Source organism: Callospermophilus lateralis, chromosome 2 (assembly GCF_048772815.1).
Source record: "Callospermophilus lateralis isolate mCalLat2 chromosome 2, mCalLat2.hap1, whole genome shotgun sequence".
Classification (NCBI taxonomy): domain Eukaryota; kingdom Metazoa; phylum Chordata; class Mammalia; order Rodentia; family Sciuridae; genus Callospermophilus; species Callospermophilus lateralis.
Genome location: NC_135306.1, coordinates 195,841,316 through 195,856,617, shown reverse-complemented (window position 1 = coordinate 195,856,617; position 15,302 = coordinate 195,841,316). Strand labels below are relative to the sequence as shown.

The following is a 15,302-nucleotide window of genomic DNA, read 5'->3' as shown; positions in this document are numbered from 1 at the left end:
GTGTGTGTCCCCTTCTCTTACTGTGTCCTGAGTGTGGCCTACCCAGGTGTCGGTCAACCTGCTGTCAATGGACATCATGAAGATAGACTAAGCACCAGAAACCTGACCCCTTGCCTCATTTGAATAGCTTCTCCTCAATAAAAAGGGTCAGCGCATGTGCACTCTCTTCCTGTGGACCCTTAAGGTCAGAGGAGCTGTCACAGCTACCCTAAAGAAAAAGGTATTTGTGTCTCTTGTGTGGTTATTTCATGCAGCCCAGTTAGCCCAGTTCAACTGGAGTAACCCATGAGCCTTTTAGTCACGAGAACAGAAACCCGGCAGTAATAAGCAAAAAGAAATCAAACTCCAGTGAGATGCATGGCACAACTATCAGTGCGACTAAAGTTTGTAACAGGAAGCACAGCATACTACCTGCATGAAATAATTGGAGCAATGTCAACTCCCCACCTCCATCTCTGGCATATGAAATCTTAATTTCAGCAAATAGCCTGCCTTCGCTTGGAGATTCTATCTACTTTTGTTTATCCAGCAGATGCATGTACACCTGCAAACCAAGAGTTACCCCCAAGAATGTTCATCTTAATATGATTCATAGCTATAAATATTTATCAAATCAGAATTTGAAGCAATTGTGATAATTTCACAAAACGAAAAATGAGAGGTGATGAAAACTGGCAAAACTAGGAACAAAAATGAATAAAGCTTTCTGAGAAAAAAAATCTTATACTAAGAATGTACTATTTTAAGTGAGTTTAAAAGAGTGTGTAGAAATGCCTATCATATATGTGAATATAGGCATATATATGATAAGAATATACGCATATTTACATATTTCTACATATACACATTTTTCTACTTTTCATGCCATTTTTTATTTTGTTTAATGAACAAATTAGTATGGTGATGATGCAAAGAAAAACAATAGGTTTTTTGCTAGGAGCAAATTCAAAATATGTGTTATCTTTTGCTTCCCCAAAAATATGTTCCAAGACAGGTGATCTTGATCAACATTTTCTTTCTCCTTTCTGGAAAGGATATAATTAAAACATTTAATCATTAATTTATTCATCATTTAATAAATTAGCTTCTACTTCTAACTGAAAAATACAGGGTCACAATAACCCAGCATTCCTGCAGAAAGCTGTAAAATCTATGAATATAGCTGGGCATGGTGGGGCACATTTGTAATCCCAGCAACTCAGAAGGCTAAAGCAGGAGAATCACAAGTTCAAAGCAAGCTCCAGCAACTTAGTAGGCTCTAAGCAAATTAGAGGAACTTAAATAAAAGGTCTGGGGACATGGTTCAGTGCTTAAGTACCCTGAGTTAAATTCCCAGTACAAAAAAAAATTCTAAATAATTTATCACCCTCATAATTAGAGGCATCCATTTGCTATAAAAGAGAAAATAATAAATTACAATTTAAAATTAAGGCTAAGTCAGAGAGACATCCAAAATAATGGCTCACACTAATTTGCTCTCTGCAACTATCAACAATGTTGCAATATCCTACTACTGAATAATTCATACACATGTACCATTTATTGCTTTATTCAGAAAGTAAAGGCACTTGTATCTATCAATTATGACAAATTTCTATCCATGGATAGAATATATAGTAGAATTTCTAAGATTTTTTTTCAACTACATCCTTGAAATTCTTCTTTTATGAATGAGGCCAGATATCTGTCCCTTTGTGGAAAAGAATAAGTTTTTCCAACCTTTCTGTGAATTTAATTTGTTCAGTTCATTTTGTTATTTCTATGTTAGGCTTTTCCTTGGTATTTAAAATACCACTTATAGCTGGAGATCTAGCCCAGTTTTGGAGGACTCCCCTAGCATGCATGAGGCTCTGGTTTTAATCCCCAGGACTACACACACAACACACACAAACATACACCCCTACACACATACACACACACAGAGAGAGAGAGAGAGAGAGAGAGAGAGAAATAGCACTTCACTGGAGAATTAATAAACAGATATATGACAATCTAGTATGTGTAAAGATGGTATTGCTCATTGCCCAATTTATATTAAGAAATAAAATGTACTGTGCCCTCTATTCCATAGAGGGCCTGAAGAGAGTGTATTCTGGCTACAGTGGGAGTTACCTGGGCTAAATTAAAGAAATCAAATAAGCAGATGCCTAAGAGCTGCTATTAATTAGAAATTTAAATATGTAGGTGGAGGAAGTCCTTGGGGGTAGACAGAACTGTTGATATTTAAAGAACACTTTATAAAGAACAAATATATTAAAAGCAGAGGGAATATAATAAGTGGTCTCACTTTCAGTAATTTAAATATTGAAATAGTTAAGGCTTCTGCAGTAAGAAAGAAAAATCAAACCATTCAAGAAAGGTAAACATGGATTCTTTTATCCTGACAGCAAGCTTTAATTTGTATACAAACTCAAAAATGAAGTTTATAACATAGTGGGGAGATGTATGTCTTATTAAACAGTTCATCCATTTGAGAAGCACATGATCAGATTTTGCTTTCCACAGATGAAACACCAGGGAAAACCACCAGAAGGAAACCTAACTGCATGGAAGGAATTTGTCCTTTTGGGGTTTGCTGAGGTGCCCCAGCTCCAGTGGTTTCTGTTTGGACTGTTCTTTGTCATCTACATGATCATCCTGCTGGGCAATGGAACTATTTTGGTAATAACAAAAGTAGAGCCTGCCCTCCAGACCCCCATGTATTTTTTCCTTGGCAATTTTTCCTTTTTGGAGATCTGTTATGTTTCAGTTACTCTCCCCAGAATGCTCGTGAATCTTGGGACCCAGAAAAGGACCATCTCTTTGGTTGCCTGTGCTACACAAATGTTCTGCTTTCTTGTACTGGCAGCTACAGAATGTTTCCTTCTGTCAGTGATGGCCTATGACCGCTATGTGGCCATTTGTAACCCTCTGCAGTACCCTCTGGTCATGAACCACAAGGTCTGTATCCAGCTGGTGGCTGCCTCCTGGATCAGTGGAATTCCTTTTCAGGTAGGTCAGACCTTCCAGGTTTTCTCCCTGCCATATTGTGCTTCCAATGTAATCAACCACTTCTTCTGTGACATCTCGCCAATACTTAAGCTGGCCTGTGGGGAAACCTTCACAAATGAGCTGATGGTCTATGTGGCTGCTCTGCTGTTTGTTTCGGCACCATTTCTGTTAATACTTATCTCCTATATCAAAATCATCTCCACAGTCCTTAAATTGCCATCAGCCACAAGCAGGGCCAAAGCCTTCTCCACCTGCTCATCTCATCTTACAGTGGTGGTGTTATTCTTTGGATCAGCTATTATTACATATTTGAGACCTGAGGCTACTCATTCAGCAGAAACTGACAAAGTGCTTTCTCTTTTCTATACTGTTGTGACTCCCATGTTCAACCCCATGATATATAGCTTGAGGAACAAGGATGTTATAATGGCTTTGAGAAAATTATTAGGAAAAGAATCTACTTGAATAAATGTATGCTATATTTGCAGGACTAGTTATTTTCTGCATCTGTAATAAAATTTCAAGAGGTATGTGTATTTAGATTTGTGTCTTATCTATCTCTTAGTAGTTACTATTTCCAAATTAAATCTTATTTGTTATGTTGAGGGATTATTCTGCCTCAAGTTATATGAGTAATACATGTGTCACCAACTAGCAAATCATTTCATTGAAAATTCTTTATTTTTGTATGTGTGTGCAGTGTCAAATTACTATTGACAGAGCTGGTTGTGATCGTCTTGATAATATTCCAGTCTCTGTTGTAACAAACATTGAAAATCATGTCATTCATATCCATAGTTTTATGACAATCATTTTTCAAAGCAGGTAGAAAATGGACATTAAATGAAGAACATAAATGACACACACATGCACACACACATACACACAGATATTTGAACCTAGCCTGATTTTTTAGAGAAATCAGTTCTTAGAAAAAAAGTGCATGTAGTTTCATGAATAATGTTAGTAAATACTGTGCATGGTTTATGTACCTTTAAAAGTTAGTATTCCTTTATGGTAATCATTTTGTATTTTAAATAATATAATAAAATATACACAACTAATATGGAGAACAAGAAGAAGGAAGAGTTCTGTGAATAACAAGTATTTTTTATTATATATGGACAAGTTGTTTTTCCAAAATAGAAGTTTTCTTGGGGAGATAGACTAAATAGCAGAATTCAGAAAGAAGATATTTGATAAATGCACATATCTTCTATCAAATCACCAATATATCACAAATAATTTTCACTCTATACACTGAAAATGATGAATTAATATATAACTAATGTTCATTGTAGCTATCTCAATAAAATTTTCTCTTATGTTTCTTTTATTTAACTGATACTTTGGAGTTTGTTAAGTAATTTGTGTTATTTATGTAATGCTAAAAACAAATGGTAAATCTTTCCTCATTGTGGATAAATAAAATTTAATTTTTTGTCTCATACATATTGATGTAAGTAAACTTATTATTAATACTGTATACAAAGGTAACATATTTCTGAAAAACTGTGACCTGTTAAGAGAGTATATGTCTAAACAAGAACATTGTAAGGTTTGCACTTGTTCTTAAAAGCATTTGTCTTCAGATTAATAATATGAGTTCTTATCACATTTACAAGGAGATACCTTACCCAGAGTGGAGAGAAAATGTGGTACTACATTCTGTCTACCAGAAGATATCCAGAATATGCGTTAACAACCCAAATGACATACCCAAATAAGACTTAAACCCAGCTTAGATCAAAGAAAAGAGTAAATAAATCACTAATGACTCAGATAAAGCCTCTATCAGAAGTTACTAACACCTAAAATAAATGATTGGTAATAGAAGAATGATGAAAGAAAGAAAAATATACTAAGAATAATTTCAGAAAAAGAAATTCTCAGGCAGAAATTGGACAAACCACAAGCTATTGCATTTAGAATGTGGGGAGGGGGTCCAGAAGAAATTGAGGAGTTTTTTTTCCTCACTGGACTTCCTGTGAAATATAGAATAAAAATACTGTTTGAGAGAAGACAGTTTTGGAAGAAGCAATGTCTATCTTAGTAAGAACAGAGAGGTGCTCTTTCCATGATGGAATGGGTCCAGTGTATATCAGCCTGCCACTGGAGAGCTAGAAGGCCAGTCCAGGAAATGATGTCATACCTGGAATATAGGGTTAATCTCTGCTCCTGACAAATTGTAGAGTCATCAGCAGCTCTAATCAAACTGAAGATAATGATTGGAAGTTCATGCTGCTGTGTCCATGCATAGCCTCTCCCTGTGTCTGTGTGGTCACTTGGCACAGCAACCCACTGGACAATGCTAATGGAAACTAGGGAAAGAGGCTAGGTGGTAACCACAGAATGGGTTTCCCTACCCATGTAATCATCCAAAACCTCCTCAGCTGAGGACAACCTTTGATAAATATTCACATTGTTCACAAATATCTTCCCTTTTTGGGGATCATTTTCAGAAGTCTATTTATGTATTTTTCTAAAAATATCTTGATGATTATTTCTCAATTTTGATTCTTTCAAATCCCTCACTGTTCTCTCAAACCATTACCTTTAACCAATGGATGGGTACACAATCACACATCTGGTCATTTTTCTTTCCAAGCTAAATGAACAACCAGAAGTACTGCTCAGATTCCTTCCCCCCTCACTAAACTCCTTGATGCATGTCCCAGAAAGTAGCTACATGGTCACACATGTTAGCTTTGGGGTGATACCTGAACGTCCCATAGAACCTAGGTAACATAGATCCATACTTTCTTTTGCTAAGTGAACTTCTATGAGGTCATTAATATTGAATGAGAGAGAAAATGATGTAAGAGGAGAAAAGACCTTGATAATTTGGACCTCTTTTTCATGTGAATGGCTTGTGCCATTAGGTCCTGTTAAAGTCCTATATATACCACTTCCATATGATACTTGGGCCTTTTAAATAAAAGTTTTATTATCCTGCTGTTTAGGTGGACTCTATAAATTATCTCTTTCATCCTGAAATAGGATTCTATTTTGTGGATTTTAAGGAATTATTTTTATCTAATTGGCATATTTATAAACTTATTGGGAGTGTTGAAATTATCATTTCAATAATATCTATGAATTCTAATGTGAAATTTCTTTTGTTTCTCTTTTTTACTATTTGTAATTTATCTCATTTTATCTTCTTAATCACCTACTATATATGCACATATATTATTAAACTTTATAAACACAATATGTAGTTTTATCTTTCTTTTTCTAAGTTTCCAATTTTATATATATTAAAAATATATTGAAGGATGAACAGTAGAATAGAGGAAGCCAAATACAGAAAGGAGGAGGAGAGGGAAAGAGGAGGCACTGGGGACTGAAATGTACCAAAATGAATGCATGCAAGTAGGATAATGTCAAAATAAACCCAACTATTACTTATAACTGTAATACACTTATGAAACCATTAAAATTGATGATACAATAACCTGAAAGTAAGAAGATAAATACAATATTAGTGAAACCCTGTAGTACTTCCCTTTTGCATAGTTTTTTTATTTATTATTAATTTATTTACTTATTAAAAGTCTCCGTAGATATTTTATTTCATATTATAGCATGCCATTTTTGATTTAATGCATTCTAGTAGTTGATTTGTCTAAGTTAATTGTTTCCTATAAAATTGTTCAGATTATTTTTATAGTAATTTTAATTTTTTCAGAATATGCTGTAATATATACAAAAATCACATTTTATAATTATTGTTTTAAAATTACTGACTCAAAGACTTATTTTAATATTCCTCATATCACAGGGCTCCTAAGCAGCAACTTGCTGTTGTTGATATGAATTTTGTTTCTGTGTATAGTTCATATTTTCTTGTTTTCTACATCTCATAAATTCTCTTTACAACTGGACAATTTGTCTGACATACTATAACAACTCCAGATTCTGGTACTTGTAGGAAGGGTTGTTGTTGTCTTTGTTTGTTTGTTTAGTGTCTTGCCTGGATTAATTTTGTGGGATCTGTTTTATTTATGTTGTGAAACTACTGATAAAACCTGGTTGTTCTTATGATTATGATTATGATTAGTTATATTACAATGTCTGAATTCACAAGTATCTATCCCCCACTGGTCAGTATAGCTTAGTGATCAGCCCGTGAGAGTGTCCTTAAATACACCAGCCAGGAGGATCTCCAATATTTATTTACTGGTGGATTTGTGGCTGGCTTGGAAAATGTATTAAAATTTCAGGAAGTTTGAAAGGGTTTGCTGGATTTTACTCTCTGAATTTACACAGTCACAGTCACCAGTATCCCTCTTGGGACAGTCTAGAGGGTGTTTGGCCATGCACTCACATCCACTCATTCAGATCTCTACAATAATTAGGATTTCAACAGTACTCATTTTCATTTTGTCATTTCCAGGAACTTCTGTTAAATTGTTGGCTATTCTGTCTCAAAGTCTATGGACACTATGGAATAGCTATAATCTTACCCCATCCAATTGATGATTTGTTACAGAAGTTGATAACATTTTTAATAAGAACTGTGGAAATTATTCATATGTGTTGGTTGAAGTTACACGAACCTTCCACTGTATAAATCAGAAAGCAGATAAATTGTTGGGCAAATAGAGTCCTAGTAGATATTCTGTTCCATGTAGTTGAAAGTGGTTAATAAGAAATTCCTGTGTCAAAAAAAGCAAATTTTCACTATTCTTATTTATGTGGCCTTACTTTTCTTAAACATTTTATGCACACAAAAACCCTAAAACATAAAGTTCTTATTTCAAGAAATTTAACTCAAAATGCATTATGGATTTAGTTGTATATTTCTTTAAAATTAGAATTGTTGGAAGAAAATATATGAGAAAATATTTATGATCATGTTTAGGCAAATATCATAAATGTTATGAAATCACAAATTACTAAAGACAATGTTTTCAGAGTTTATATTAATTGGTAAGCAAAAGAATGTGGAGAGACTGAGGATATAAGTAGAATAGCCCTGCAGGTCATAGTTTGTTATACTAGACTCCTTCAATAGTAGAAAAATGCTTTCCTCAATTGGAAAGCTACTTGGGAAAGGATTTATCCCCAAGGCAGACACTATTTATTACTTCAGGAGCACTGTTTTTTTTTTTTTTGTTGTTGTTGTTGTTGTTAGTTTGCTTGTTTTGTTTTGTTTTATTTTTTTTCTGAAAGTTGAATATATATTATAATTACCCTCTGTTACAAATAAAGATAAATTCCCAAACTATAAAAACGACAGACTTCTTTATTGTTTTCTATTACCAATCAATAAAGGTAAGCATTATAATTAACCTAATTTTAAAATCAGTATGCATGGACTAATTTTGACAAGTATAGAATTTATTTTTATATCTACTTTTTATCTTTATTTACATGAACAATAAAAATATTTAAAATTTAAAAGGAACCCTTTGTTGTTGGTTATTTTTTCAATTCCATGATGCTCTTGCAGATTACATTTGTACTCTTGTGACTTTTACTATTATTAGGTAAACTGAGAGCAAAATGGAAAATCCTTTTCAATAAAAGAAAGCAGCAAGAAAGATTATTGTCATCATCATCTTCTTATGTGTTGATATTTGCTAAATAATTGTGTGATAAGCATGTATTTAGTTATTTTACATCAGCAAGATCCAGGCATCTTAACTTGTGTAAACCCAATTATATATACTAGTTTAGCAAAATATTGAATACAGTATTAAAATGACTATGCATTTTACTAATATTAGAAAGATTCCGAGGGGTTAAATAGAAGGGAATATGGTTAGAGGCAGTGACAATTTTCAGGTTGTATAATGCAAAGTAATTATATTTCTTCTATGGAAAAAATGAGATAAAATGTTCTATTGATAAAAAAGATAACAAAAGCAATAGATAAAGACAAAAAAAAAAAGAAAGAAAAAAGGAAGGAAGGAAGGAATAAAATCCAGGATTAGGAACCCTAAGATGAATGTATGTGTGAGGTCTGGTTTCAATTCCCAGCACTACACACACAGGGAAACATATGCATACATGCAAATAGCTCTTCATTATAAAATTAATAAGTGGATATATGTCAATCTATGATGGTTGCAGAAGTTATTGCTCAGTACCAATTCTTATTAAAAAAGAAAATGTACTGTGCACTCTATTCCATAGGGAGACTGAAAAGAATGTATTCAGGCTACAATGAGAGTTATCTGGGCAAATGCAATAAAGCAAATAAGCAAATGCCTAAGAGCTGCTCTTAATTAGAAATTTAAATGTGTAGGTGGAAGAAGGCCCTGGGGTAGACAGAACTGTCGATATTTAAAGAGCATTTTTTAAAGAACAAATATCTTAAAAACAGATGTAACATCTATGATGATATAAGTGGTCTCACCTTAAGCAATTGAAATATCAAAATCTTTAAGCCTTACAGTAAGGAAAAAAAATCAACCCAATCAAAAAAGGTAAATATGAACTTTTTTATCCTGTTGAAATTTAAATAATACAAACTAAAAATTTATATTCAGAACATAGTGGGGAAATGGACATTTCATTAAAACAGCTCATATATAATTCTTATTCTATTAAATATAACTTGCAATGAAATGATAACTATAAAACAATGATATGAAATTATGTGAAGTCCAGAAAACTGTACTAACTGTTGTATTTTAAGGCTAGATAATATTATAGAAAAACTTCCTTTTAAGCTAACACTTTGTTACAAATTATTTTCATATGTACCTATTCAGGAAGTATACACCCAGGGAGAAGCTTAGGTAGCTTGTAATAGTTGGCTGAACTTGAATATTATTACATATTACTTTAATCTTTTGGTTTTTTGGAGGAAACCTGGTCTTGAATTTAAAATAGAAAAATAAGAGCATTAAGGTTTTTTTGTTTGTTTTTAACTTTGGTTAATAAAAACATAAACAACTGCAAAAGAGAAAGGTAATAAAATCTTATTTGAGCATATTGAAGAAATTTGTGCTTTGTGCCTTGCTACCTCTGAGTAAAATAGTATTTATCTCTTTTATATAGTACTTATTTCACAACAAAATATTGGGTTTGTATAACATAAAATTATATTTTATTTATCACTGAAAGATTTTGGAATAGTAAAATTAGTTTTTATGTATTGCCATTGACCATAAATATACATAAAGTGTGGAATCTTGTTTTTTTTTTCTTCTTATGAGGGATACTTTTAATAGTGTGTCTTACTTTGAATCATTTTTGAATAAAATATTAAGCATTATGCATGGTGAACAACCATTATTTTATGATCTGTACTGATCTGCAGTAGTAAATAGTCCAGTCTTACCTCTCAGATCATTTATTGATAATAAAAGAAAACTCATACAGAGAGATCAGGCCAAATTTCAACACACTGGGCTAAGCAATTAATTGTATTTTGGATAGTAGAACCACAGATAAATATGAGAATATAAATAAAATTATGACAGAGAACTCTGGGTATTTATCTTGAGATTTTGGGAATTTCATAACTTTAAAAGTTTGCTTTAAGATCTTTCTCTAGTCTCACATTAAACAGATCATGCAAAGAAAAAAAATATTTAGAGTATATTTTTATGTTATCTGAAGCATTAAATAAACTTAAAACAATATTAATAAGTACCATTTATATAGACTTGCATAGATGCCATGCACTCTTGAAGCAGTTTTACATATATCGAGATCAGTAATCCTAAAACTGGGTAAAATTCTTGGCCTGTGTTACTTTTTTTTTTAATCCTATGGCAGCAGGAATAGAGCAGTATCTGTGAATCTCAGACAGCAAGAAGAGGAGCTGTAGTTCAATCCTCGCCATCTTTGTAGGACTCTCTCTCACTTCCATGACTACACTTATTCTGTGTTTGAGGGGAGAGGTCCAAAGCCACAGGTTTAGAGAAATGATAGGCAAGGCTGAGATTAATGAAGAGCAAGAACCAGATGATACTTTGGATATAATATCTAAAATTGCATTCACTCTTAGAATTGTACATATACTAAATGTCTCCTGAGAATGAATGAGTACCTCTTAAATATTTTTTCAAAGAATCAAGTTCAACTTTCCATCATTGTGATCCAAATGAAGTGTAAAAGTGGAATAAACTGCCTAAAAAGTAAGCAGGTAACTCTATGAAATAACATTTATTGAGCAATGTATTATTAACCTGTGGGCTAATGACCTATTAGCCTAAAGCCCAATTTCTATAATCGACATTATTATATGTATAGAAACATAACTAGATGGCAATCACTTTAAAATGGATCACTGATATTTTGCCAGTATTGTCTCATTTAATTCTGACAAATAAGGTACCTTAGAAATGTTAAAGATCTTTTTCTTATATCACAGACAATAAATAGTAGAGTTAGGATTCAAACCCAAGTCCAATAAAAAATATAATAATCTGAACCTCAAACTTATGGGAAAATGAAGAAATTGTCTATGGTTATTTATCTCAATGTGTTAGTTTCTAAAAACATAAAAATATTGAAAAGTTTGTAGAGTTTTCTTGGTTCTTTGGGACTTATTGTTTGTTTTGTCTTTCTTTATGGAACAGCAAAGACTGTGGTGGGGCACACTGCCCATGGAGTTTAACCTAATGGCAGAATTTTTTTTTTCACTTCCACCACATACATATACACTGTCACATACCTCACAGGCCACATTGGTTTCCCTCAGTACATTCTTAATTAATTCTATCTGGATCCATATTCCCATATTAAGGAAAATCCTCTAATATGTCCCACTTCATATCCTACAGATGGATACATTTTTCGGTTTGTCAACAAAATATTCTCCATTTTCCAACTTTCTATAATTATGAATTATGTAATAAAAACATTTAGGGTACAATTAAGTGATGGGAAGATGGAGAGTTGAAATAGCCAGAAAAAATGCACTCTTTCAAAAAGCTACAAGGATGTATCATGAAAATTTCACCATCAGGAAATAATGTTTGGAGAAATAAATATGTACCATGATTTAAATATTATGCAATGTATTCACGTGTCAAAACATAATGTGGTGTCCCATTGATGTGTACTATTTTAATGCTTTTGATGGGAGTGACAGGGAGAGGAGGGGCTGCAAGGGTATGAAGAAAGCAGAATGAATCAGATGTTATTATCCTATATGCATATATGACTGATTACACAACCAGTGTAGCTCTACATCACGTACAACCAGAAAAATGAGAATATGCCATTTACGTATGATATCAAAATGCATACTACTGTCATGTATACGTAGTTATACCAAATAAAAATGTTTCTAAAATGAGGGCTGGGGGCTTAGCATAATTAACCTGGGCTTGAGCCCAAGCACCACTAAAAAAATACATTAATGAAATTTTCCAAAGGTGGGAGAAGATAATCTATGAAAGAGTGTTATTCAAATTCCTTAAGAAAGTTCAGAGATGTCCAAGAATAGGATTTTCAAAAAGTTAAATTAATTAAGCGTAATTAAATGTAATTAATTAAACTTGACATACTCTGGCAGAGCTGTGGATTTATCTTCAGGAGCTGCCAAATGTACAGGTGCCTGTGAATAATTTGGATTATGCTGGGCTTTCACAGGAGATACCATGGGATTACTCTGAAGAAACTTAGGGCAATGTGTGAGTGACCATGCATAGGATCTAATGTACAAAAAGGTGGAATGTGTAAGGAATGTCATATTCTTACAGTGGTAATAATTGCAGTGGTCTTCAGCCTTGATGTGGATGACCAGATTCATTTAGATAGCCCATACCTGTCCCTGAAGGTCTCTGAGAAGCACATGATCAGATTTTGCTTTCCACAGATGAAACACCAGGGAAAACCCCCAGAAGGAAACCTAACTGCATGGAAGGAATTTGTCCTTTTGGGGTTTGCTGAAGTGCCCCAGCTCCAGTGGTTTCTGTTTGGACTGTTCTTTGTCATCTACATGATTATCCTGCTGGGCAATGGAACTATCTTGGTAATAACAAAAGTAGAGCCTGCTCTCCAGACCCCCATGTATTTTTTCCTTGGCAATTTTTCCTTTTTGGAGATCTGTTATGTTTCAGTTACTCTCCCCAGAATGCTCGTGAATCTTGGGACCCAGAGAAGGACCATCTCTTTGGTTGCCTGTGCCACACAAATGTGCTTCATTCTTGTACTGGGGGCCACAGAATGTTTCCTTCTGGCAGTGATGGCCTATGACCGCTATGTGGCCATTTGTAACCCTCTGCAGTATCCTCTGGTCATGAACCACAAGGTCTGTATCCAGCTGGTGGCTGCCTCCTGGATCAGTGGAATTCCATTTCAGGTAGGTCAGACCTTCCAGGTTTTCTCCCTGCCATATTGTGCTTCCAATGTAATCAACCACTTCTTCTGTGACATCCCCCCAGTACTTAAGCTGGCCTGTGGAGAAACCTTCACAAATGAGCTGATGGTCTACGGGGCTGCTCTGCTGTTTGTTTCAGCCCCCTTTCTGTTAATACTCATCTCCTATATCAAAATCATCTCCACAGTCCTTAAATTGCTATCAACCACAAGCAGGGCCAAAGCCTTCTCCACCTGCTCATCTCATCTTACAGTGGTGGTGTTATTCTTTGGATCAGCTATTATTACATATTTGAGACCTGAGGCTACTCATTCAGCAGAAACTGACAAAGTGCTTTCTCTTTTCTATACTGTTGTGACTCCCATGTTCAACCCTATGATATATAGCCTGAGGAACAAGGATGTTATAATGGCATTGAGAAAATTATTAGGGAAATAATCTACTTGAGTTAATATGCTATATTTGCAGGACTAGTTATTTTCTGCATCCATAATAAAATTTCAAGTGGTATGTATATTTAGATTTGTGTCTTATCTATCTCTTCAGTATTACTATTTCCAAATTAAATCTTATCTGTTATGTTGAGGGATTATTCTGCCTCAAGTTATATGAGTAATACATGTGTCACCAACTAGCAAATCATTTCATTGAAAATTCTTTATTTTTGTATGTGTGTGCAGTGTCAAATTACTGTTGACAGAGCTGGTTGTGATCGTCTTGATAATATTCCAGTCTCTGTTGTAACAAACATTGAAAATCATGTCATTCATATCCATAGTTTTATGACAATCATTTTTCAAAGCAGGTAGAAAATGGACATTAAATTAAGAACACAAAAACTGACACACACATACACACACACACATACAAACAGATATTTGAAACTAGCCTATTTTTTAGAGAAGTCACGTCTTAGAAAAAAGAGCATGTAGTTTCATGAATTATGTTAGTGAATATTGTGCATGGTTTATGTACCTTTAGAAGTTAGTACTCCTTTATGTTATTCATTTTGTATTAGAAATAATCTAACAAATATTTTTTATTGAATATGAACAAGTTGTTTTTTCAAAATAGAAATTTTCTTGGGGAGATAGAATACGTAGCAGAATTCAGAAAGAAGATATTTTATAAAAGCACATATCTGCTATCAAATCACCAATATATCACAAACACTTTTCACTCTACACACTAAAAATGATGAATTAATATATAACTAATGTTCATTGTAGCTATCTCAATAAAATTTTCTCTTCTGTTTCTTTTATTTAACTGAGAGTCTGGAGTTTGTTAAGTAATTTGTGTTATTTATGTAATGATAAAAGCAAATGGTAAATCTTTCCTCATTGTGAATACGGAAAATCTATTTTTGGTGTGTGTGCTATTGTCTCATACATATTGATGTAAATAAACATATTATTACTACTGTATACAAAGGTAACATATTTCTGAAAAATTGCTTCCTGTTAAAAGAATTTATGTTTAAACAAGAACATTGTAATGTTTACACTTGTTCTTAAATACATTTGTCTTCAAGTTAATAATATGTGTTCTTATCACATTTACAAGGAGATATCTAACACAAAGAGGAGAGAAAATGTAGCACTACCCTCTGTCTACCAGAAGATGTCCAGAATGTGTGTTAAAAACCAAATGATAAACCCAAATAAGACATACCCCAGCTGAAATCAAAGAAAAGCATGAATAAATCACTAACAATCTCAGATAAAGCCTCTATCAGAAGTTACTAACATCTAAAATAAATGATTGGTAATAAAAGAATGATGAAAAAAAGAAAAATATACTAAGAATAATTTTAGAAAAATAATTTTCAGGCAGAAATTGGACAAAGCAAAAGCTGTTGCATTTAGAATGGGGTCCAAATGAAATTGAGGAATATTTATTCCTCACTGGACTTCCTGTGAAATATAGAGTAAAAATATTGATCGAGAGAAGAGAGTTTTGGAAGAAGCAATGTCTATCTTAGTAAGAACAGACAGGTGCTCTTTCCATGATGGAATGG

General features: G+C 33.4%; 2 protein-coding genes across 2 annotated transcripts; both read left to right on the top strand.

Moving 5' to 3' along the window:
* Positions 1-2,481: 2,481 nt before the first annotated feature.
* Positions 2,482-3,456, top strand: LOC143391754 (olfactory receptor 10AG1-like). Its single transcript, XM_076844503.2, has one exon. It carries the CDS (start codon positions 2,482-2,484, stop codon positions 3,454-3,456), a length of 975 nt encoding a protein of 324 aa, XP_076700618.2.
* Positions 3,457-12,754: 9,298 nt separating this feature from the next.
* LOC143391752 (olfactory receptor 10AG1-like) lies at positions 12,755-13,720 on the top strand. The gene has a single exon (XM_076844501.2). The coding sequence runs from the start codon at positions 12,755-12,757 to the stop codon at positions 13,718-13,720; it is 966 nt and encodes a 321-aa protein (XP_076700616.2).
* The last annotated feature ends 1,582 nt before the right edge of the window (positions 13,721-15,302 follow it).